The sequence below is a fragment of the Hevea brasiliensis genome, chromosome 9 (assembly GCF_030052815.1).
Source record: "Hevea brasiliensis isolate MT/VB/25A 57/8 chromosome 9, ASM3005281v1, whole genome shotgun sequence".
In the NCBI taxonomy this organism is placed as follows: Eukaryota; Viridiplantae; Streptophyta; class Magnoliopsida; order Malpighiales; family Euphorbiaceae; genus Hevea; species Hevea brasiliensis.
The window spans coordinates 15395601-15420106 of record NC_079501.1 but is presented as its reverse complement, the minus strand read 5'-3'; the positions used below and the strand labels follow the sequence as shown (position 1 = coordinate 15420106).

General features: G+C 34.7%; 4 protein-coding genes across 5 annotated transcripts; 1 reads left to right on the top strand and 3 right to left on the bottom strand.

Annotated features, from left to right (window-relative positions):
- Window positions 1–178: 178 nt before the first annotated feature.
- On the bottom strand, window positions 179–4153 carry LOC110642223 (aspartyl protease family protein 1). 2 transcript variants are annotated; one of them, XM_058153126.1, is made up of 10 exons: window positions 3612–4153; window positions 3156–3294; window positions 2800–3035; window positions 2191–2415; window positions 1956–2091; window positions 1792–1865; window positions 1622–1721; window positions 1468–1528; window positions 793–864; window positions 179–683 (listed from the first exon to the last, which is right to left on the bottom strand). In XM_058153126.1, the coding sequence occupies exons 1-10, from the start codon at window positions 3896–3898 to the stop codon at window positions 469–471; spliced, it is 1545 nt and encodes a 514-aa protein (XP_058009109.1). In that variant the 5' UTR covers window positions 3899–4153; the 3' UTR covers window positions 179–468. The 2 variants fall into 2 exon arrangements, with proteins under 2 accessions (XP_058009109.1, XP_058009110.1); XM_058153127.1 differs by having other exon boundaries at window positions 3608–3851.
- A 1084-nt stretch (window positions 4154–5237) lies between these two features.
- On the bottom strand, window positions 5238–8737 carry LOC110642222 (aspartyl protease family protein 1). Its single transcript, XM_021794184.2, has 10 exons — window positions 8248–8737; window positions 8014–8149; window positions 7208–7443; window positions 6877–7101; window positions 6637–6772; window positions 6476–6549; window positions 6293–6392; window positions 6148–6205; window positions 5726–5797; window positions 5238–5649 (listed from the first exon to the last, which is right to left on the bottom strand). The coding sequence occupies exons 1-10, from the start codon at window positions 8547–8549 to the stop codon at window positions 5432–5434; spliced, it is 1557 nt and encodes a 518-aa protein (XP_021649876.2). The 5' UTR covers window positions 8550–8737; the 3' UTR covers window positions 5238–5431.
- Window positions 8738–8991: 254 nt separating this feature from the next.
- On the bottom strand, window positions 8992–10135 carry LOC131183120 (uncharacterized). The gene is made up of 3 exons (XM_058153125.1): window positions 9723–10135; window positions 9570–9621; window positions 8992–9421 (listed from the first exon to the last, which is right to left on the bottom strand). The coding sequence occupies exons 1-3, from the start codon at window positions 9878–9880 to the stop codon at window positions 9230–9232; spliced, it is 402 nt and encodes a 133-aa protein (XP_058009108.1). The 5' UTR covers window positions 9881–10135; the 3' UTR covers window positions 8992–9229.
- Window positions 10136–18931: 8796 nt separating this feature from the next.
- Window positions 18932–23947, top strand: LOC110642221 (probable protein phosphatase 2C 46). Its single transcript, XM_021794181.2, has 5 exons — window positions 18932–19322; window positions 19657–20067; window positions 20279–20646; window positions 22295–22531; window positions 23299–23947. Exons 2-5 carry the CDS (start codon window positions 19749–19751, stop codon window positions 23557–23559), a joined length of 1185 nt encoding a protein of 394 aa, XP_021649873.2. The 5' UTR covers window positions 18932–19322; window positions 19657–19748; the 3' UTR covers window positions 23560–23947.
- The last annotated feature ends 559 nt before the right edge of the window (window positions 23948–24506 follow it).

Genomic DNA, 24506 nt, shown 5'->3' with positions numbered 1-24506 from the left:
TTTTCAAAAGTATTTTCTAAACATCATTTAAAATATGTATATATATATTTTTTATTTTCTGAGAGTTGTTTTCATATTAATCTCAATACCAACCAGGCATTATATGGCCCAAACCCGGGTGCCCGCCATAGCTGTTGCTAAGGTAGTGAGATATCAACAGACGGAAGAAAATGGCGCATTAACCCTAAAAGGTATCTATCTGTCTTAGATTAATAGTACAGTAACTAGATTACAAAAAGAGCTGTTAACTCCAAAGAATTCGTAACCCAAATGGAACATTACTACATTTCTATCTAGAGATAATTACAGCCACAGGATAAAATCAGATTTGCTAAGACCAAAAATTCTATAGGAAGCCAATAATGCTTCCCATTTTCTGTGTAACTATAGCTGGAAGAAATGCCTGTGTGAATTGGGTACGTAATACAGGGATATAGAAATGCATCAGGAACCAAAAATAACTAAGAATCAAACAGCGGTAAAGAATGAGATGAGAACCGTTATAAATGCAAAAATGAAAGGGTTCAATTGAGGTGAATGATTCGCTGGCGGTAGCGGCTCCCTAAAGACATTAGAATTGTTGCCATTCCCTGTGGTGGCTTCTTGATTAACAGATGCAGCTGGTGACACTCCAGGACTTGTCGGGTTGACACGTAGAGTGTTGCTGTCTGAAAGATCATAACCTGTAAGCAAATCACGTCATACCAAAATTAGAGTCTAAAAGGGAAAATGAAGCGCTTGTGTTAAAATTTGATCCAAAGATGCAGTAAGAGTAGCATATATTGTACTCACAGTTTGATGGTTTCCAACCCAACACATTCTTTTCACGATCAAAAACTATACGATAACCCGTCATGAAATTTTCTGCATTATGATGAAAATTTGATATTTTAGAGAACAATTTCTTAATATATACATATTTAGACAAGCAAGAAAGCAAAGAAAGAATTGAGTTTTATTTCTCCAATATCTATATAAAGGAAATGCCTAATTCAAAACTGCTCATGGCCAATAGCATCAGAATTGAGACATGGAAAATTGAAAATTTAACCATTTTAAATAATTTAAGGCCTCTCTTTATACCTTCATTCTTATATACAATCTCTACAATTCTCGATATCAGAAGGTTGAAAAATGTGGTTCCTTTTCTTGCTTTTTTTCTTTATGTCTTCAATTCTTGAAGAAATAATCAAATAAGTGGTGCATACAAATTTTATTAAGCATAGAGCATTCACTTAAACTTTTCTCTAGTCCAGCCTATAGAGCTTTACTGTAAGGATAGCCGAAAAACAGAATGAAGATTGAACTGATACTGGAAGGGACATATCACAGTAATTCAGATTTGTTAGGCTAAAGCCTATGGTAGTAAAGCATATGTCTAGAATATGTTGATTGAAGAGTGTGTGAGATACAAATAATATGAGCAACAAACTTTAAAAATAACAAATATTGTAACCAGATACTCACGTCCAATGATATTCCCATTTTCACTTTTGACAATACCAAGACAATATACACGTGCTTTATCCTGTAGATAATATTAAAAGGCAGGAAAAACACACTTCAGTCGTAATCCAAGAGGCAGGAATAACACAGTGGAACACTAGAGCTGAAACTTTACTGGAAGGCTAAGTAATACTATCGGGTCAGTGACATTAAATTGGCTTCCACCTTCCATAACTAGATTTAGAATTGGAACCTCCACATCGTCTTGATATGAGCTGAATTTACAATGAAAGTCAGTGCTTGTGCTCAAGGGATTGCACACATACAAAACAAGAAGGGCAATACCTTATCTCATAACAATATTTAAAGGGTAAACCATAACCAAATGAATAGCGCTTGTCTTTTGTCTGGTTATTGAACTGCAAAAATTAACATAAAAGGGTTAAGTGCCAAAATGATAGAGCATTAAACTTTGGTAAATATCAAGTCAAATTGTTTAAGATACTCACACTCTCAGATATAAAGGAATACGCTGGTTCATTTAGGTATGTAAATGAGGCACCAGATTCGAAAATTGCAGTGAATTCAAGATCAGAATCATACCTACCCACTTTTACTTTAGTGATGCTGATGTTATAAGTTGGGCTGATAGCCAAGTTGCCATATGAAAAATCAGTACAATGTCATAGGATTCAGGTAAAAATAGCACATCTGCAAATGAAGATTCAACAAGTGAGCACTTACTTTGACTGCATCAGATTGAAAGGTGTATGTTCTTGGTATGAGTTTCCCGTATCTCCAAAACTGATTCTCCCAATTCCATCGGGTCCAAAACACATGGAAAAGGAATTGGAAGTCGCTCTTTCTCTTGCTAAGGTACTAGGAACAGATAAATTACCCATACCAAGCCCAAATAAGCCATTGGGAGCGGCACCGTCCGAAAATGCACCTGTTTGCCTTTCACCACAACTGCAAAAGAGTAAACAAGTAACAATTTTTGAAACACAGAGTGTGCTAGCTCATCAAAGAAGAAGATGAAAACACAAATAACACAACCCTCATCTATACACGCTCATGGCAGTTTGCAACAGAATAATAACAGGCTTATCCTGAGGTGTTTGATATGTGATTGATGTTCCAAGAATTCAAAATCTTAAAATGGAAAAACTATTTGTACTTTAGGACAAGAACATGATATTTCTATTCCTTGTTTCCACCTTGAAAATTCAAGAGGGTAACATCTGTATCATATTCACAATTAATTAAAGGAATTCAGATGAACGCCTAGAAAGCCTAGTTTCTTGGTATTGTGAAAACTACAAAATCAGGTCTTGAAACACAAAAATTACCTACCCAAATGTGATGGTTGCGTTGTGAGCTTTCTGTTGAGTGTCATCTGTAGTTAAATGCAATAAATCCTCAACCAAGAACCCAATTGATAAAGTGTTTTCAGAAAGATATAACGCTTGATAACAACAATCACTTTGAGCAAAGAAGCATCGGTTTTGTTGCGAACACAAGGAGGAGTTCCAGGGGACCTTTTTGCCTGTTGATGATTCATTAATACTGTACACATTAAGGGGTATATCCTGTTTGATTAAAACAAAAATTCATTCAAACTATTTATCTAAAACAAGTTTTTACAAAATTTTTAAGCTAATGAAGCCAGAGGAAAATCCGAAGAAATAACAATAGAAATAATGGAATACCTCCCCGGATGGGTTCTGTAAGCGATGGAAGCAACTTCTACAAGAATCACATGGTAACCAGAAGAGATCACTGCCAGTGTCTAGTGCTACAAGAAATGATAAACCTGGCGTCCCAACTGAAACATTAGCGTAATATAAACTGCACGCAAAAAAAAAAAAAAAAACTGTCATTAAAAAAAATAATGAAAAAAAGGAATTTATTATCTCAATCTCCTGTTTGATTGCCTAGTGTGTGTGTGTGTGTATATATATACAAACACGCACTACAAAGGAGACCAGCAGTGCCACAATTGTCCCGTGACGGGGGTTTCGAAGCTTTATTGATCACGCACCCTCACTGGTCTATTGCAAGTTGACTGTACGTGCATATATAACAAAAGTGTACGGGAACATCTAAATAAGAAGAAGTGAGGAGTAGATTATATAAGCGATGAGAAACAAGCAAGTCTTACTTACAATCCCAGAGAACTGATCCCATAAGTTTGGTTGCCATCAAAGAAAGTGAGTGGCGTCGAATCATCAGAAGTAGCAAGTCGACGGCCATGGATTAATCGGTCACGGTGAGCCATAGAAGCATAATACTGCAGACTACCCTTGTCCGGCAAGTCATCGATAGCTAATATCCCTTTGACGGGATCCGAATACCGGTGGTGAATATCGAACCCGAAAGTGCCAAAACCGTAACAGCGCCTTGATAACATTAATAGCAACAAGAAAAGCAAAGAATAAGAAGAAGAAGCCATCAGAATTGGACAGAAAAGAAATGGAAGATTTGGGTTTGAGAGAGAAGAAAGAAGAAGAAGAAGAAGAAGGAGGAGGAGGAGGAGGAGGTTATTCTAGCTAAGATATCAACAAGCAGAAGAAAAGAAAAACTTGAAGTTGGAAATTAAAATTAAAAAAACAGGAAGCAGAGAAGGTTGCATTTATGATCATTCTCTTTAAGATTGTAGTGACTCGGATGGTGGACTTCTTTATGTTTTTATTAATTAATTTTTGACTTCTGTTTTTCCTTTATTTACAATTTTCAGCATTATGGTTCCATAGTCAATCCCCATCATTTTCTATGCTCTAAATTCAACATAGCTGGATGTGTTTCTTCATATGGTGGGGCAATGTCCTTAAATATTTCGTCTTCTAAATTTGATATCTTTTTGCTTTGTAATAGTGAAAGCTACAAAATAAGAAAAATTATCTCCATTTATGATTCATGGATTTGTTTAAGGAAGATAAAAAAAATCCTACTTATTTCCTTTTATTATTTTTTTTTTAAAGAAAATTGTGAACCTAAATTTAGTATCACTTTCAAGTTCCAAATGCAAAGGAGTAAGAAAAAATAAATAAATAAAATCAGCGATAAGGATTCAGCGTAAACAATATGTACAGTCAAAATCAAGAAGAAATGATCAAGTTATTTTTCTTTTCTTTTCAAGTAAATAAATGTTAATGAGGTTTTAAAAAAATGTAAATGTTAATGGGGATTTCATAGTCACATGTGAAGACCCAAGAGTCGAGAAGAAGGTTCTAAAAATGGGCCAAATTTCTTGGTTTCAATTCATCCATAGAACTTGATCAATGAAGTCAAGGCCATGACCCAATTCGCACTCCAACGCGTTTTTACTTGGTATTTCCTAGAAATTGAATGCTTAGTATCAACGCCGTTCAATGTTTTTCATCCCCCAATTGCTAACCCAGTTCCTTCCAGGAATCTTCCTGCTTTCACAGCTCCACCTTAACAATGTCCACTTTACCCAATATTCTTTTTATTACAGTGAAATATCTGAATTTATACCGCCACACCCTTACACTATCACATAAAATCAATAAATGAGCTGTTAGGCAAACATATCAATATAGCGAATACGTGAAAATTACATCTAACGTTATCTTCTTCAACGCAGCCAACCTAAGCATAGAAATTCAAGAGGGAAACACATTCTGTGCGTTTTTTTTTTTTTCTCTATTGAAGATTCCATTCAAGTTCGAATGCGACCAGGATTGGATTGCCAGGATTATTGGATAGTGCACGCTGATGTACAACAAGAAGTTACACAATGATGTACAACAAGAAGTTACACAATGATGTACCCTGAATAAGCACTACATCCACATCTGTTATCAATGATTTTTGGCTTACAAATGACTTCATGAGAAAGAAACAACAGGTTACAAAATTCTGGTATAACTAGGACAGAAGAAGATTATATTTCTAGCGATCTGGAACTGGCCTAAAAGTTGACCATGCAGCTGTCTTGATAAATGAATGACCATAGAATAGGCTACAATAAATTGCATAACGTAATGAACACTATGAAGCTAATTACAAAATAAGAATTGCTACTGTAATATGGTGATGCAGCTGAACTGTGAGAGCTATTCCTGCCCTCTTTTGCTGATTGTGGACTTGAATAGTTACCTACTCCAGCAGCAACAGCAGGAGGCACACTGGAAGCATGGGGTTCCATTGGGAACATGTTATAATCCTCAATGTCATAACCTGTAATAGAGCCAATAAGCTTAGTTGTTAAAACCATCTAATGAAAGCATCGAGGGACATATGAAACAACACCTACAATTTGTCTTTTTCCATCCCAAGACAAGTTTTTCTCGATCAAATACAACACGGTAGCCAGTCATAAAGTTTTCTGCAAAGAGATCAAGAAACTTAAATAAGTGCATTAAATGAAGATATTGGTTTCTTATTTTCAGAGAAAGTAAAATATCCCAGTGCACTGATAAAGGCACTAAAAGAGAAGCCTAAATTCTGAAGAGTAGAATTGATCCTTCATTGGCCTATCATCATTTTCTCAGATCATGGAATGCTAAGCAATAAAGTTCAATTTCAATACGTTAAAAGTTTACGTGGTTTTAAGTACAACAACTCCATTAGATGTCAATATTCCAACATTTGCAATTCATTTGTGTTGATAGTTTGATACTATTTAGCATGTAGCCATTCTTACTCATAAACCCATACTAAAGATACAACACTCACGTCCAATTATATTGAGTTCAGCACTCTTGACGACAGCCAAGCAATATACAAGGTCACTCTGCAAGTAAATAGAGTGAAAAATGTTTACTATCTGTTTCACATGGACAACACAGGTAATGATGAGAAGATATGTACAAAATATTACCTGAGTGGATATGACAATTACTGGATCAGAAACAACAAAATGGCCTCCTCCTTTCATAGTTAACCTCATGCTAGGTATCAGACTGGCATTTGCATCAGGACTGCTCAAAATCAATGAGAAAAGACACAGTTACAGAGAGAAAAAATGTGGGAGGAAATTACAGGTAAGCCCTTGTTATCTAACCTCATATCATAACAATATTCAAAGGGGATCCTGGGATCAGGTGGACGTAGCCTGTCTTTTGCCTGTGAATGGAACTGCAAAGGAACATGAAAACTTAATTTATGCACTTGATACTCATAGAGACCAAGTGAAAATTGATCTTCAGCTTTTGAAGTGCTTACATTCTCTGAAACTATTGCATAGGTTGGGTCAATTAAGTATGTAAAGGATGTCCCAGAATCAAAAAGAGCTGTGAAATCTACGTCCACTAAGGTAGTCCCTACTCGAATTTGAGTGACAGTAACATTATAGGTTGGGCTACAAAAGGTTCCAGGCATAAGATCTAAAATAATTAGCTAAAACTTCAACCTAAAACAAAAAGTATAAAGTTAGCCATCAAGTAAATAAGAATTACCACTTACTGTGATGGATTCAGATTAAATGGGGTCTCCTCTTGGTCAGGACTGCCTTTATCCCCAAAACTGATCCTTCCAACTCCATCAGACCCAAAACACATGGAGAAAGAATCAGCTGTTAAACCTTGCCTAGATAAAATGCTAGGAACAGAAATCTGCTCCATGCCAAGCCCAAATAAACCATTGGGAGCTGCAGTGTTCAGAAATGAACCACTCTGAACCTGTCCACAACTGCACAATTCATATCACTTTTCACCTCATGCTAGACCCAAAACACAGTAATAAAAGAACAAAGCTGTAATCAGTTGAGATGATTAAATGGAAAAGAATAACATACCCAAATGTGATATAAGCTTTGATAGATTCTGGATCACTACCTTCGGTTGTTAAGTGCAAAACATCCTCTACCAAAATTCCAGAAGTTGAAGTTTGAGCAGAGACATAAGAGACCATGTAAGGGCAACTGCTGAATGTTCCAAGGCAGCGATTACGGTGTTCACACAAATTGTTGCTGCAGGTGACTTTTTTACTTGTTGATGATTGTTTGGGATTGTATATGCTAAGCTCAAAATCCTGCAGAGCATATAATATATGACAGGAAATCAATCATGAGCTCAAATAGCACTTAGATAGAGCAGCACAACACCTGGTGTAGCAAAAATATCTTTGACTGCTATTCTGGTTTAGTTACATTTTACTACAGGAAAGGTTAAAGAAGAGGCATATAGGATTGCAATTTGATTTTATTAACAGTCAACTAGATAAATTCTATATATTCACCACTTTCACTTGCCATTTATTAAAGAGTTATGATTTGCTGCTTCAATGGAATTGCCTCTAGAATAAGCAACTAATAACGCAGATTTAAAAATTTTCGACAATGAGGAACAAGTATAAAACTGATCCAGGTTGAACTAACAAAGTGTACGAGGCCCTAATCACTAATTGCTAATAGAAAATGCAAATATGTGAATGCCAAATATCAAATCAAGAACACCATAACAACAAGACCCACTTATTTTTTAATCAATAAAAGGCCTTAATTAAGAAATTTCTGTATTTATCTTGGCATCATATTCACAAATACAATACAAGCAATTAACAAAGATCACAGGGACCAAAAAATTGATAGGAAACGCATACAGAAGCATAAACAGTGCCCTGAGTAGGCGCACATTTGCTGCAATCACAAGGCACCCAAAACAGATCACTCCCCGTATCAAGCGCCACCATAAACTTTACTCCCGGCGTCCCCAATTCCACTGTCGTGTAATGCAAACTACACCCCAGGGGAAAAAATTGTATTAAAAAAAATGCAAAGCAAACACAAATTAAACTATCAAGAAAACCCAATTCAAGAATTAAAAAGAAACATACAATCCCAAAGAGCTAATTCGAAAAGTGGAGTTCCCGTCTGAGAAAGCGAGCGGTGCGTCTAAATTGGAGAGTTTACGGCCACGTAGAATCTGATCACGGTGGGCTAACTCTGCGTAGTACTCGAAACTTCCCTTAGACGGCCATTTTCCTAAAGGGAAGTGATTATTAGCGGAATAAGACCAGTTCTTGAGCGAGTCAGAGAAGCGGTGGTGCATCTTGAAGGTGAAGATGCGGCCATTATAGGATTGCGGAAAGAACCAAATTGGGAGCAAGAAGAAGACGAATTTCAAGAAAGAAAGCATAATTGATAAGGGAATCTGGGAAGAAACCCTAGAAAGATGAGCATTGAGAAGAGAAATGCATGATTAAAACCCTAGATCTTGGATTCAGTTTTATACTTTTACTAGAGTTGCATGTGGCAGAACTGGGGATGGTAGGGGTTGAGGGTGGTGGTGGGGCCAGTTTTACTGTTTGTGTTTTTTGTGTGACAGTTTGGGAAGTTGGAACTTAAAAAGGGCGGGTTCTGAAATCTCTCTTTTTTGACCGTTTAGAATAGCGCCCGAATTCTGGTGATCGTGAACGGACGGCTCAGATCATAGATGAGGAGGGGGTGGCCGGGTACACGTGGAACGTTCAAATAATTAAAGAATATACGAGTGGATTAAATTAGATTATATTATATTAATTAATAATTTGTACTTTATATCTCATTTAAGACAAAATAGCCGGCCCATAAATGTCATATGTCAAAAAATTTTTATGTTTTAATAATAATATGTACAAAAAGAAACAAATGAATGTGCCCATCTCATATGGTACTTACAAAAGGAGACACAAAATCCATGATTAGATTATGACAAAAAAAGGCTCATACTAATTAATCAACGCTACAAAAAGATGGTACTCGTGGTGAAGGAAATCCCATTTCACGGATGATATTCCTCAATTCTTTCAACAGCCATTGTTGACTGCTTGATGATTCTCAAATTGGAGAAGCTGCAGAGGTGAAGCCAAACTTATCAGAAAGCTTGGTTCGTGTAAATGGTGAAAGAAGCTCCATCTGATGGATAAAATGCGCATCATGAACCAATGGATTATCTGTTCTTCCTGGAGGAGATCCTGAATAACAAGATGGAGAGCACCCACCGCATATTGATTCTCTACCTTCATTTCCCTGCAAATTATTTGTACATCCATGCCCAAACCATTAGGACTAGCAACCCTTTATCCAAAATTTCGATATTAGTTGGCCACTATCTGATATTCTGACATGGCAGTGCTAGAATATAACATGAACAGGAATGAAAAAGAAAATTGATGACCTTATCAGTAATCAAGTTCAAAATTCCACTCCTTCCATCAGAAATAGGTTGGCTGATTATGAAGAACAACAAAGACATAAATAAGGGCCATAAGATATATACATGAAACAGGAAATAAGAAACATGAAAAATTAACACTTGTGCATAAAAAACCTGTGCTTGCTACATCTGAGGGGTCTGAGAAATTCAGGTATGGCAGGTCCGAGGCGGCGAGGTTTAGGGCAAAGGGGTTGGTTATTGCCTCCAAACCCAAGTTTGGTTGGGTTTGATCCTGAATCAAGGAGGTTACTTTTGACTGGTAGATGATGCATTGTCTCCTTTTTCCTCGTAATCAAAGTCTCAATAAGCAAAAGATAAGTAGTAACCTTCTGGCGAGTTGCAATCCCTGTTCTATAATCATCTCTTTAGCAATCATTCAAACGGTAGCAAATGAAAACTACCCATTTATTTAAAGATTAACCACAAATTATAAGAGAGAGAGAGAGTTGGAAGTGAGGAATCACTCCAAGTGAAGGACACACAGCATTTGGTTGGCTGAGAGTGAAAGAAGGACACAGGGGACTTGACTCCTAACTTTACTCTATTTCGCGCTATTGCCTACAATTCATTTGGTCCAAGTAGCATTCTATAACAATCTTTATTTATTTATTTATTTATTTATTTTGTCTTTTTTCGCTTTGGGCGGAATTTATATTATTTTTTATAGACACTTGTCCCTGGTTTTTTCATATGTAAATGACAATCATCTGCCATGTCTAATGTGAAATGGCATGACCCTTCACACAACCATGCACAAGAGATTTATTTTGAACCCCTTTATTGCTTTAAGCTGCTTAGGCCTAAGCTTCTGGCATCTAGGTGACAACCATTGTGCTTTTTTTAATGTTTCCAGGTTATTTTGCCTCGAATAAATAAAACTTGAGAAATTCAAAAATGAGTTTCAATTCTTTGTCCCAGTAGCGTTTGGTGCAGATCCATTTTGTCATTCATCAGGACAAGTGCCTAACGGGGATGTTGATTTATTTGGCGTGCGATGGAAGCAGCCTTTTTATTTTGTTCAAATGCAGATTGCAATAAACCACAAGAGAAACAATTTACCAAAGCTGCTGGAAGCCTTAAATGATAATATTAGCAACATATTATAATAATGAAGTCCCTGGATGGTTAACAGTTCCAACATTTATCATTTAGCTTCTTCAGTAGCAAGGAGACCGAGCGTTCCATTTCTGCCTGCTCATTCCTCAGTGTAAATTTAAATGAAATGTTATTTCTCCCATTATTGACACATAAAATGATGTATGGGCACCAGAAGAAGGAAAGGAATAAACACCTCTTGGACCTCCATCGCCATGCAACCAAAAAGCAGTACAATAATAAGTCGGTTATCGTAGAAAGTTAAGAAGCCATTGCACAAATGTAGGTAGCATCAACCTATGCGATGTCCAACAAGTTGGTCTTTGCTCTCTCTCGATTCTAAGACCTGCTAAAAATAGTTTGTGATAGGAAAAGTTATCTCATATTTAAAGAATTATGTCTATTTTTTAAAAAGTATAAAAAGATGAAGTATTTATTAGAAACAATTGTAATTATTTTAAAAGATATTCTAAGAAATATAAAATAAATTGTTATATTTATTTTTTAAAGTACAAGTAAACAGATGTAATTGTTTTAATACATTCAAAGTGAAAGGCAAATACTTTATAAATCATAATGATTTTGAGCAGAAATCTACTAACTTTTATCTTCTCTCTTCACTTCTACTTATAAGATTTGTTCAAATTACCCAGCAACAATAGTAGGAGGCCATAATTCTCTTAATGAGAATAATTACAAGGTCAAAATTTATTATTATTGTTATTGTCATTTTTCTAATAGGACAAGCTAAATTAATTTTTTATTTAACAAAAGCAACAGCTATAAATTTGCATGTAGGGTTGAGCGTTCAGTTTAAACTGAATCGAACTGAACCAAATCAAATCATAAAATCGAATTACATATTTTAGAAACTGAACCAAACCGAAATGAATAAAAAATCGAATCGAACCGAATCATTCTATTTTGATTCAGTTCTATTCAAACCGATCGGTTTTATTTTTTATTAATTTTTAATTTAGACTTAATTTTTAAGTTATTTGATCTGATTTTGACATTAGTTTGAACCTAATAACATTAATAAATGAAATTAAACAATTTATATATATATATATATAATTACATATAAGTCATAAATTTCCCATAAAAAATAAATCAATTCAAAAATTAATAAACATATCCGGTTCAGTTCGATTTAACTAATTTTTTTTCTCTTTAAAATCTAACCGAATCAAAATAATTAAAATTTTTATAATATAAAACCGAACCGAACCGAACCGAATTATATTAAAAATCAAATTGAATTACTCAATTAAGATGATTAGATTTGATTTATTTAGTTTGAATCGAATAATACTCTCTCCTATTTACATGTTCTCGTCAGCAAGAATAAGAGATTCTGGTCATAGAGCACATAAATTATAAGGCCTAGACTGAATAAAGTGGAAATCAGATTGCTCTAATCATGCATTTAGATCTTTAATACTGCACATACAAATTTCATATACAAGGCAGCTGAAAAAGAGCCAGAATGCCAGACGCCTACAACAAATTATAACGGAAATCAACAAATCAAATCATCACATCAATCCATTTATCTGTCCAAGCACATCAAATCAACATGGGTCTAGCAAAAACTAGGAGAAAAAAAGGCCACAATGAAAGGCAAGCAACAAACCTATCAAGCTAAATCAACCGATACACGCAAATTAATCCATCCCCAACCTAAAAATCCTAGGTAAACAGAGAGAAGCACCACCGAGAAGCCCACCGCCCACCACCTCCAAGGCTTGCCACCATCGGAGATGCCATTCTAATAATACATTGCCATTGCTGCTACATCGATGCAAGTTAAAATCAGTATTGTCATGACCTAAGCCGGACCGAAACTAGCATCTGGACCGGTATAAAACCTCCGAGGCCCGTAATAAGTCTTACTGTTCTCAAATCCATGACCAGACCCAAAATTTAGGCCCAATATGCATATAAAATAATTTAAATTAAACTGTTATAATTTTATTTCGGATCAACTTAACCCAGTAATTATCAGAAACCAAAATTAGGGGAGCCCAGCTCAACCCTGTTACATCATTTATAAACTATTTAAAACTCATGAAAATTTTTCATTTGTTAATACAAAACTTAAATTCATGCAGTCCCTGACAGGATTAATGCTGCTACTAGTATATGTAGAGTTCTAAATTACAAATTTAGATAATAATAATACAGTTAAGTAATTTTTTTCATAACCTGTGAGGAAAGGAACAGCTTATTCTGAAAAAAGTCTCCTCCTGTAGCCTGGAAAAATATGGTGAACAAGAGTGAGCGTTCGACTCAAATAGTAAAATACCAATTTTAAGTATAATTTCTATAACTATTTAAATCTAATGCATCTTAAATAGTGGAATGCAACACTATCAAAATTTTTATACACATCACATCATAATAGTAAAAAGGTAATTTGAAACACTCACACTCCTAACACTGTTCAAATAGTACATATATGGAAGCTAATCCCCTATACAGCTCTCTTAATTCAACCTCTGCCAGCGAGTGTCTCTCAAGCCTGACTTTCGCTTAATAAACCAAATGCATAGTCCCAGCGAGTGTCTCTCAAGTCGTGTCTACCCGTCCTGTTCATATCTAATACCATACCACACGCACGCCAACACACGCACACTGCTCCAAATTACCACAAATAATATTCATGGCAATTTATCAATTAAGAATGCAATATAAAATGTGTCTAGTATTTAACTATATAGATACATATTTATAAGTGATGCATGGGCATGCCTGAACATATAATAATATTGAAATTATAATTAAAATTAACATTTTACTCACAGACTTAACCGAGGTCACTGCGGCGGCTGGGCGGAGGAGAAAGATTATCCCAGCTCACCTGACAAATTTCATTGCAATTATTTAATATATTTGACTCGATACAAGCTTGGAAAATACTAAAAACACCCTAAGTCGTGCTGAAAATTCAATAGAGTCTCCCCTATACCTATGACCTACCCAACCTGTAAAAGGTTTCAAAATATACTTCTATATCCACAAATCTCACATTCACAACTCAATCACATCACATGGCTCCTCCTGGGCCTATCCAACAATCAACAATCACAATGTGAAAAATTATAGTTTAATTCTTATAATTAATCCCTTTTGCAAAAACTACCCATATGAGCTCTAAAAATTCTAAAACTTTGCCCCGCGGTCCTTAAAAATATTAATAAGCTAATGCAAAAGGAATTATAATTTTCTAAGCTACCACGAATATTTTATAGATTTTATTCTAAATCGATATTAGCCGGAAATGAGCAACTTGGAGTTCGGGTTTACCTATACCAATTTTGACATCTGGAACGCATCCAGAACGTCTGAAAACGTTAGAATTAACTATAATATCGATCACGTTCTGAGACAAGCCACCGGACAGTAGGATCTGGCTGAAAACGCGGTCCTGGCGCCTGTGAGCTATCCTCGATCCAATTGCACCTAAATTAATTCCAAATTAATTATCATAAAATTATTTTTAAATTTTTGAAAATCAAAAAGTGCGAAAATCTCACAAAGCGATCTGGACCGTCCGATTATCGCTTTTTTCAAACGGTATCCAATTGGAGCAAGACCGGTCCTATCTCGAAGATCTCGTCGTCCTGAGTCCATCGGTGGCCTCGGATTTCCGATCCGACTGTCGAATCGCTGGAAAAGTGGCCGGAAAGCCACTACCATCACTTTCTTTCTCCTCTTTCTCTCTCTTCGTTTCTTACCAAAAACTCCACCATTCCGGGCATGGCTGGTCGAAAAATAGGGCTGGGTTCGTGGGGAGTTGGTGATAGCTTAGATCACCGGCGTTGGTGGCCAGAATCGGCCAGAAAATGGCCCGACCTCTCTCTCTCTCTCTCTCTTCTTTTTCCTTCCCTTTATTCTCTCTCTTTCTTTTCCTCCTTGCCGCCTGCTGCTGTGGTTGCCTCTGCCTAACGTCGTCCTAAGGTGGGGGAGTGCCACCAGTGCCTCGCCAGCGCTGGCGCTTGCCGAAAAGCGAGAGGGAGAAAGTGAGGGGGAGAGGGTGAAGCGGGAGAGTGGAGAGGGGGCTGCTGCTGTGTTTTTAATTTTCTTTTTTTTTTAATCATTTAATTACATAACTAGTTCTTCAACTTTTTAGAGGTTTACAATTAGGTCCAACATTATTTTATTATGTTAAAGTTTAATAAAACTCTAGTAACGATAAAATAAATATAATCTAGGAAAATTTAATTATTTTATTCTCATTTAATAAATTAACTTTAATTAAATTATTTATTATTAATTTATTTATTATTATTATCTTTCTTTATTTTAAAATCAATTCAAATAAATCCTATAATATTAACAACATAATATTTCCTTTTCATTTTATTTATAATTTAAAAATTTTGGATTGTTACAAGTATTTTGAAGAATTTTTGAAAATTATGAGTCTAGCTCCATTAAAATCACCAACACACATGCGTTTGAATTTTATTTTACTCAGATGATAATCTATCAGATGGTGAGAACATATAAAAGCATTCACAACTAATAAATTATTTTTTCATATATGTTACTTTCCATGAATTTTACACTAACTCATGAACCCAATGAGACAATCAGTTTAAGATATCAATTAAGAGAAGGAACTTATGCATCACGTTATTAAATTCACATTATAGAATATACAAATTTCCTTTCGATCACATTCACCCTAACCGTCTCTTATGACTTTTAACGCAAGGGTGAGAGTGAAAGAAAGCAACTATTCGGTAACCGTAAATAAAAATTCTTTACAAAGGTCTTTAGCACAGTTTTAAATTTTGACAAAACACACCCAACTCCATTGAATATGATTTCTTTTACTTCTTTATGTGTTCGTTAATTTATTTGCAGAATTTGAATATGTTGTTCCTTCTACCTTGAAGCAATGGATGGATTCATTTTAATTGGTTTTGCATTAATAGCTTTATCTTTTTGTTGCCTTTCTCTCTCAAAATACAAGTCAAATAAATTAATCGTAATTCATACGTCAGTTTATATAATTTAATTATCATAATTTATTATGATCCGTTTTATTTGGATAATATTAAAGTCTCTAAAATTATGATGCATGTGTTCAAAAGTCAATTAGAATATATATATATATATATATATATATATATATATATATATATATATATATATATATAAAGAAAGACTCTTTTGAAAAGCGGGCAAGAGTTGTGACATTTAGACACTTAATAATGTAAAATGCAAGATTGAATTTTTTGAATGTTATAATATACCAACTTGAAGGTCTACTTAGTTATTTTTTTGTCGAAGATCAACATATCATTAATGAGCTCAGAACACAGCAATACACAGCAGGGCTCAAGCCGCAGATATACATACTACATTAGCTTAAATTATGAAGGCCCTATCTAAAACTACACAGTCCATAAAACAAAAGGTCCAAGGCTCTCCAACTCGCAGACGCCGACCGTAAGCTGAGCGTTCGCACAAAGCACCAACCAAACGATGACCGCAACACTAGTAAAGCACACACAAGGGCTGCTGGCTAATTGTTTGTTAGATATATCGGAAGTAAGGTGACGCTCAATTTGTCCGTAGACCCCGCAAACCACCATCAATAGGCACGCGTTAAAAAGATAAGACCAAAACCGAAGGATCAAGGGCGGCGTTGGAAGATAGGACCAAGTTGAAGGTCTACTTGGTTAGCCAAGTAATCATAGAAAGTATGAAAAAATGTGGCAATCCGAGTCTGCGGTTAAAATTTCATATTGAGATGAGTGTTAATTTACAGAAAACAAGAATATTCTACTTTTATTATACATCCCAGTATAGATAGGGAGGTTGGTCAACGGCATATTGATTAGACTGATCCATAAACCGCTTGCCACTTGCTATCCATTAGCTAATGACACGTGTCTGTTATCTACTCATATTGGACAGATGGAGACAAGTCATACGTCATACGTAACAATCGTGTATAAAATTTTAAAGACAATTTGAAATTGGTAAATATTTGCAATACCTTAAACACCACGCCACAATTAGGGGTGGCCAGGTTCAATTTTGAACCGTTAACTAAATTAGAATTTGTTCAATTTTGAATTAAAATTAGTTAAAATTGAAATTAACTTTGAATCGGATTAAAATCATTTTTTTATGGTTTGATTTAGATTTATATTTTTTAAAAATCATGAATTAACAATTTTGAATCGGACTAAATCAATAATTTAAATATAAAAAAACTGATCTCACTCCTAATATATATATATATATATATACAATTATTCTTTACACTCTCTTTAATTTTTAATATTTTTTCAATTTTTCTCAAATTTTCTAAAAAATTATTTTCTACACTTCTTTTAATTCTCAGTACTTTTACAATTTCCCTATTTTATTATTTTATATGCTCACTGAAATTTTTAATGCTATCTCAATCACTCTGTTTTTATTTTATATCTTCAATAAAATTTTCAATACCCTTTATTTTGATTTTTTTTCTTTTATATTTTTTTAATTATCAGTTATCATATAATTTTTTAAAAAAGGGCAAGTAATACTCAACTCAACTAATATTTTATCTCAAAATTTTGGGGTTGGTTACATTGATTCTCTTTCTACACTCTAAACAATTTTGAGTTAAATCATCTGAAATGTGTAATGCTTCTAGGTCATATTCTACTATTATTCTCCAAATCAGTTTAAGTCTATCTATTTTTTTCTTGCTATCCTCTAACCTAATGTGCTCTACTTATCTAACTGGAGCTTTTCCTATATTTACGCTTCACATGACCAAACCACCTCAATCTCCCTTCTCTCAACTTATAACTGAAAATTTTGATTCATCTAAATCGTAAATGGATACATAGATAAAATTAAGTTCACGTACCTTTTTCTAATTTTTTTAAAATTAATTTCATATCTAGTTTTTTAATAAGTTCAAGTTTTTACTTATTAAATTTTTCTTAAAAATAAGTTATTTTTATTCTTTTTTTTCTTATTTTATTTTGATTGAAAGATTTATAAGAAAAATTAAAATATTTTTATAAATATAACTTAAATTCTAAATCAATAAAATTTTTCTCTAATTTTTTCCTTTAAGTCGCTCTTAAACCGTCCCTAAACCACTTTCAAACCATCCTCCAAATCATCTTGAACTGTCATTTTTCGAACCATTCTTTAAACTGTTTTAAACTGGGGCTCGAATCGGAACCGACGGTTCAGGAGCTGTCTTCCAAACCTTCCCATGACGATTTGGTTCAAGTTCATGATTTTATTGAACCTGAACCGATGGTTCAGGAACCATAACCGGTGGTTCCTAAACCGTGGCTATCCCTAGCCACAATCAACTACATAAGGGGCAAATTATCGAATTCCGCTAACACGTGTATTTTTATTCATAAAATAATAAATTTTATATTTTTAAATTAAAAAATAATTATTTTTTATAAATATTAAGTATATTATTTTTTAATACATGAAAGATATTCACATAAAAAAAAGCTCAAGAGTTTTTTTTATAAGAAAATAATATTCTTTTCTATTATACGTTATTTGGATTGAGAAAATTATAGAGGGAAAATATATTTTATATTAATTAAATAAATAAAAGAAAAGAGAATAATATAAAAGAAATTTCATTTTCAAAATATTTAAATCGATTTAAAATATTTTTTTTAAAATGAAGTGAAATGGATAAAAATATAAGAATTAAAGTATTATTTATATTAAAATTATTTAAATATTCTAAGGCATAAGATTAATAATTAATTTTTTATAAAAATTATATTTCTCTCTTATTTCTAATAATTTATTAAAATAACATAATTTTTTATTTTTTTTATTTCACGTATTCAATTTCTCTTCATTCCTATGCAAAATAAAGTATTTAAACAAAAGTTTAAGAAAAATAATTTATTTTGAAATGCCATTGTCATGATAAAAGGACAAATTTTGTTGTTTCCAAATAGTTTCAAAAACTCTCTGTTGACATTTTTATTTGCATTAATTAATAGTCAATTTATTGATCTCAAGACTTATAAATAAATAATTAAAAAACACAGATAAAATCAGGGGTTTCAATATAATATCAGAATTTTGCTTAGGAGATTTTTTTTTTTTTTTTTTTTGCCATGGCTTTTGCAAAAGGAGTATTTTTGTACGTATAAGGGTAGAAGTGGAGCCCAAGGCTGCCCATGTATTGCTGGGATTTAAGGCCGTGGATTTGCTGCTTTTCTTTAATGCGGGACTTTTTGTCTGCTCAGAGAGAACTCAGTTTTTATTTTATTTTTTTTTATTTTGCGGTTCCTTCGATTGCACTGATTCAAACAATTCTCTTTCTTTCTTCTCTCAGTTCTCTGTATCACCCAATACCCACCAAGGGAAAAAACAAAAACCACAAGTTAAGGAGAGTTTAAAGCGAGCGAAAATTCAAGAATCCAAGTGAACATAACACGTACCATCCCCCTCCCCTGAAATATATTTAAACTTTTGATTTGATTGATCTATAGATCTAACCCTTTTATACCCACATGTACCTCTCTGTTTCTTTTGGATCTCCATCCTTTTCATCTGCTGTAATTTAGTAGCTCACCAGAAACCGCGCAGATAAGCTTACTTTGTATTGTGAGTTTCTCTTTATATTTTTCTGACTTGCTATGTGATTGGCGATTGAGTTCCAAATCCTTTTCTTTTTTGGGCTCCAAACAACTTCGAAAAATCATGTTGGAATGAATATTTGTACGGTTTATGACTTTGAGGTGTGGAATGTGGACTTAGATTTGACCTTCTTATTTTAGATTTTCAGGCATCCATTTTTCTTAATTTATGAGATTGTTTACTGAACTTTAGGATCGAAGCTTAATTCTTCAATTTGAGAATTCGTTATTTCTTGTTTTTTTTTTTTTCCCCTTCAAAGTTATGTTCTTTTTATAGCATCTTTGAATTCTTTGGTGTGTAGGAGGGGAGACTGGTGGGGTTTATTGGACGGAGTAGTATTGCATCCAATTTTGGATGTGGAGGAATCGGTGGCTGGCCCCGGTGAGATGAGGGATGTTATCAAGGTTGATGAACTTTTTGAGGGCCTGCTGGCGGCCGTCCTCAGAACGTTATGTCCACGCGAATTCGGATGCAGCAGGCCGGCAAGATGGGCTGCTTTGGTATAAAGACACTGGGCAGCACTTGCATGGTGAATTCTCTATGGCTGTTCTTCAGGCCAATAATTTGCTCGAGGATCAGAGCCAGCTTGAGTCTGGTCCCTTGAGCACTTTTGAGTCTGGCCCTTATGGCACCTTTGTTGGTGTATATGATGGTCATGGAGGGCCAGAGACATCGCGTTACATTAATGATCATCTGTTTCAGCACCTAAAAAGTAAGAAACCAACACTCTTGTGGTGATTTTCACATTAGAATGCTTTTTAGCACATAACTGCGCTTTCAGTTACATTTGCCACTCTGGAATTTGGATTGATGTCTTAAAGGAATAATAACCGCACTCCCCCTTTCCCCCCTCTCTCTTGTGCATAATCTAGTGTCTTTTGTTATTCACTGTTGAGAATCACGCCTAATGTTGGAGTTTGCAGGGTTCACCTCAGAACATCAATCTATGTCTGTAGATGTGATTAAGAAAGCATATCAAGCAACTGAAGAGGGGTTTCTTTCTCTTGTCACTAAACAGTGGCCCATGAAGCCTCAGATTGCAGCAGTTGGATCTTGTTGTCTGGTGGGTATCATTTGTGAGGGTACCCTCTACATTGCTAACCTTGGTGATTCACGGGCTGTCCTTGGTAGGCTTGTCAAAGCAACTGGGAAAGTTCTTGCCATCCAGCTGTCATCAGAGCATAATGTGGCGATAGAGTCTGTCAGAGAGGAGATGCATTCTATGCATCCAGATGATTCGCAGATTGTGGTTTTGAAACATAATGTATGGCGTGTGAAGGGCCTGATACAGGTAAAATCTTTGCTTGGACAATTGTGGTAGATGTTCCATATAACTGGCCCTTTATAATTCGTCTTCTCTTGATATCTTGTGCCATTTTCAGTATCAAATGGAAAACTTATTTATTTGAATGCTGTGAAAGAAATTTTCAAGTATTATAAGTGGATTGAATATTTTCTTTAAAGCATCATGTGCCTTTCTTGGTGTCCGTTTTTCTCAAAGGGAACATGGGTTTAAGGATTTGCTGTTCTTGTGTTCATTGTTCATAGTGCCTAATCACAGTTTATGATATAATGGACAAAGCAACGGCTGGTATTTTTGAGTGATTGAATTTTTTTTTTATTGTTTGAATTCACTGGACACTGAATAGTTCTGACTTCTGAAAGATTTTTATGTATGAAGTTTTGACTCAAATTTGCTGCAAATCATATTCTCTTATATCATGGGAAGTTATATGGCTTCAACATAAATTTGGTTAGAGTTTTCCTGGTAGAGCTTTGGGTGGGATGGAATTATATACTCACCAGTTACCGTTAAACCTCAGGAAAGGGGAAAGGAATTTAAACTATATTCCTTTGAACTTTTAGGTTCTGAGCAACTGGAGGGAGACTTCAGTTGCTTTGTGCAAAAGTTAAGATCTCTAACAAAGGGATCATATGAGAGTAATCAATATGGATATGAACAAGTAATGAGCACTTTAGGTAATTTGAAAGAGAAGATACACGCTATGATAGTGGTAACCTTTAATCTTAGTTTTTTTTTCTGGTAAGATACTTTCATTGAGGAGTGTGGTTGGGCTTTTTAGAAAACAAAAGGATGTCAACATCATCCATTGGCATGATCGAATATCAAGAACTAGTCTTAGATCATATTTGGGGTTGTCATTTGCTGGATGAAGTCAATTAACTTTTGTGGACTGCAATGAGGTATTGGAATCTGTACAAAGTATGGTGAAGATTTGGCACATTTAAATGTGTAGTGGATACTGAAAGAACAAATGCAGAAATTACGGAAGACTAGTTTAATGCAATTTTAATGTTTAGTGCTGTTATCATGCCAGGATGCTTTATTTAAAGAACAGTCTACAATTGCTGATAGGCCTATAGCAAATATGAATCAACAGCATGGGAATACTTGTTGCAATAAGTCCTCCAATGGTTTCCAAGTCCAAGATTTCCAGTATATTGGATCTTATGATTCTTTGGACCTTTATAAAATAAGATATATCATAGTGTTGAAAATAATGAAGAACCACTAATAGTGGTATCATCAATGTTGAAAGCAAATGTATTCAAATTTATTACACAGTTTTGCTATTTTGATATAACTATGAGTTAATTTATAATCTTGGCTTGAAGGTTGCACAATAATAGTTAAGGTGAAGATAGAAAAATTGATAAACTGGTAGTTTAATTTCTTCCTTTGGATAAGGATGGGTATCACTTTATTGTTGAATGTGGAAGTTCATATTGTGCAGTATATGTGTGCATCACAGAAATGTTTTTAACTCACTCTTTTTTGATAAATTAGGAGTTGATATATGATATTGGCTTTAGTCATCACAATGTTTTTTGTGCAGTATATGTTTGCGTAGAGACACATGCATGAGCATACACATGTATAGCAAGTTTTAATATGTACAGAAAGTTTTACATCACAGGTTTCTAGATCCATTGGTGATGTATATCTAAAGAAGGCTGAATTTAACAGAGAGCCCTTGTATGCGAAGTTCCGCCTTCGTGAACCTTTTAACAGGCCAATTTTAAGCTCTGAACCATCAATTTCTGTGCACGAACTACAACCTCATGATCAATTTCTCATATTTGCTTCTGATGGGCTTTGGGAGCACCTCAGCAATCAAGATGCTGTTGATATAGTTCAAAATCACCCACGTAATGTAAGAACTCAATTTCAGCTCTCAGTTGCTTTTGTTTTTTAAATTTATTTTAGATAATATGGTTACATCAGTAAGCTTCGTGGGGTACAGATTAACAACAATGCACTTTGCCTACCACGTAAACTTTGCCTTTTTGTTTGGAGAATGAAAATGGACAACAAAGGAAATACAAGTTACTAGCAAAGATTGCGGCATCTCTTGGAACTTCATTTTGTGATATATGAGCACCATTTGCAATGTGGATTGATGTACATGCCTCTTATAATCTTCTGATTTTTTGTTCAATTCTTCTTTTATTTACTGAGATTTTCAAAGTAATTCTCTGCTCCTTCAGTTCAAGAAATCTATAACCTATAGTTTTGCAAGCTGTTTTATTTGGTTTATCTACTTGTTTTCAGGCAAGGCTCTATGCATTTTCTATTTTTTGGTTGCTATTTTCTATATGTTCATTGAGATTTGAATTTCTGTAAGTGCCCGTGTTTAAAAAATTATTATTTTTATTCCTGTCTAAATGGATTGATTGTAAGGTTTGAGGAATTTTATTACTAACAGCATGTGCTTGCTGTTGTAGGCCATGTGCCTTCCCTGTATTTTGCTATTGTAAAATGGACATTCAATTTGGGGGGTTTTCTATTATGTTTTGTAAATATATAAACAATATTGGGATGTTTGACACTGCTGACATTGTAGGATCTTATTAAGCCCCATATAAGGAACTATGAGGAAGAAATCTGTCATCAAATGATTTCATACCTGTCTGAATGCAGGGAATTGCTAGGAGGCTTGTGAAGGCTGCCCTGCAGGAAGCTGCTAAAAAGAGAGAAATGAGATACTCAGATTTGAAGAAAATAGACCGTGGTGTCCGCCGCCATTTCCACGATGATATCACTGTTATAGTAGTATTTCTTGACTCAAATCTTGTGAGCAGAGCCAGCTCAGTCAAAGGGCCTTCCATATCTGTGAGAGGGGGTGGAGTTAACCTGCCCACAAAAACCCTAGCTCTCTGTGGCACACCAATGGAAACTTAGTAGCACCTGATGTAGCTGGCATTTGATAATATTTTCCTACGTGCAGGATCCTCGTAGAATTTCCTTGGTATTAGCTGCCACTAAGAGTGAAAGAGCAAGAAAGGAGAGGGTGCTGCCCTTTGATTAATTTTTTAATTTACAATGTAAAATTTTTACTTCAGACGTGTATTTTATTAGTTCATGACCACATGAGCTGAAAGGAAAGGGAAAAAGAGAGCTGCAATGCAGAGAAGATGCTAAAGGTTGGTTTTCTTTAGGAAAATTTTCTTGATGCATTCGTTTAACTCTCTTTTTCCCACCCTCACTTGGAGGTTTTGCTTTTTGTAAATTATGTGAAACAGATTCCCCTTGAAATCAAAGTTTATGTACCTGTTGTGCTTCCATAGTACGGAGTGGGTCTCTTGAATGGTTGGGAAACCTTTTCTTTTTCATCTTTTTTTTTTTTTAAAGAAAAGCCATGCAATTGTGTGGAAAGATTGAAGAACATTTCACTGATAAAGGGAAAAAAAATAAATAAAAGATTTGGAATGGCTGAGATTATGTGATGTTGATTGAAGTGGCATCTTATTTTCCAATGGTGGATGTCCTTGAGAATTTGCAGGGGGAAGGGAGCAATAGGATGCTAATTTACAGGCTAGAATTGTTGTACGGAGACATGCAGGCAACTCTACATCTCTATCCCTTTTTTTTCTGCTTTTGAAAGGAAGGAGGAGCTCTTAATCTTTTCTCAAAGTTGATATCCGATGGGTTAAATCAAGAAAAAGAAAAATGAATAAATCTGAGACTGCTCACAAATTTGCTTCTGTTGACCTTTTCCTTCTAAGTAGAGTCATGATACCCTGCATCACCTAACCCTTTTTACCATTTTGAGGCTGCAGAAATATTCAGCACCAGATTCCATTCTGTATTCTGGGAAGTAGACAAACAGAATGAGCCAATATCTCTGC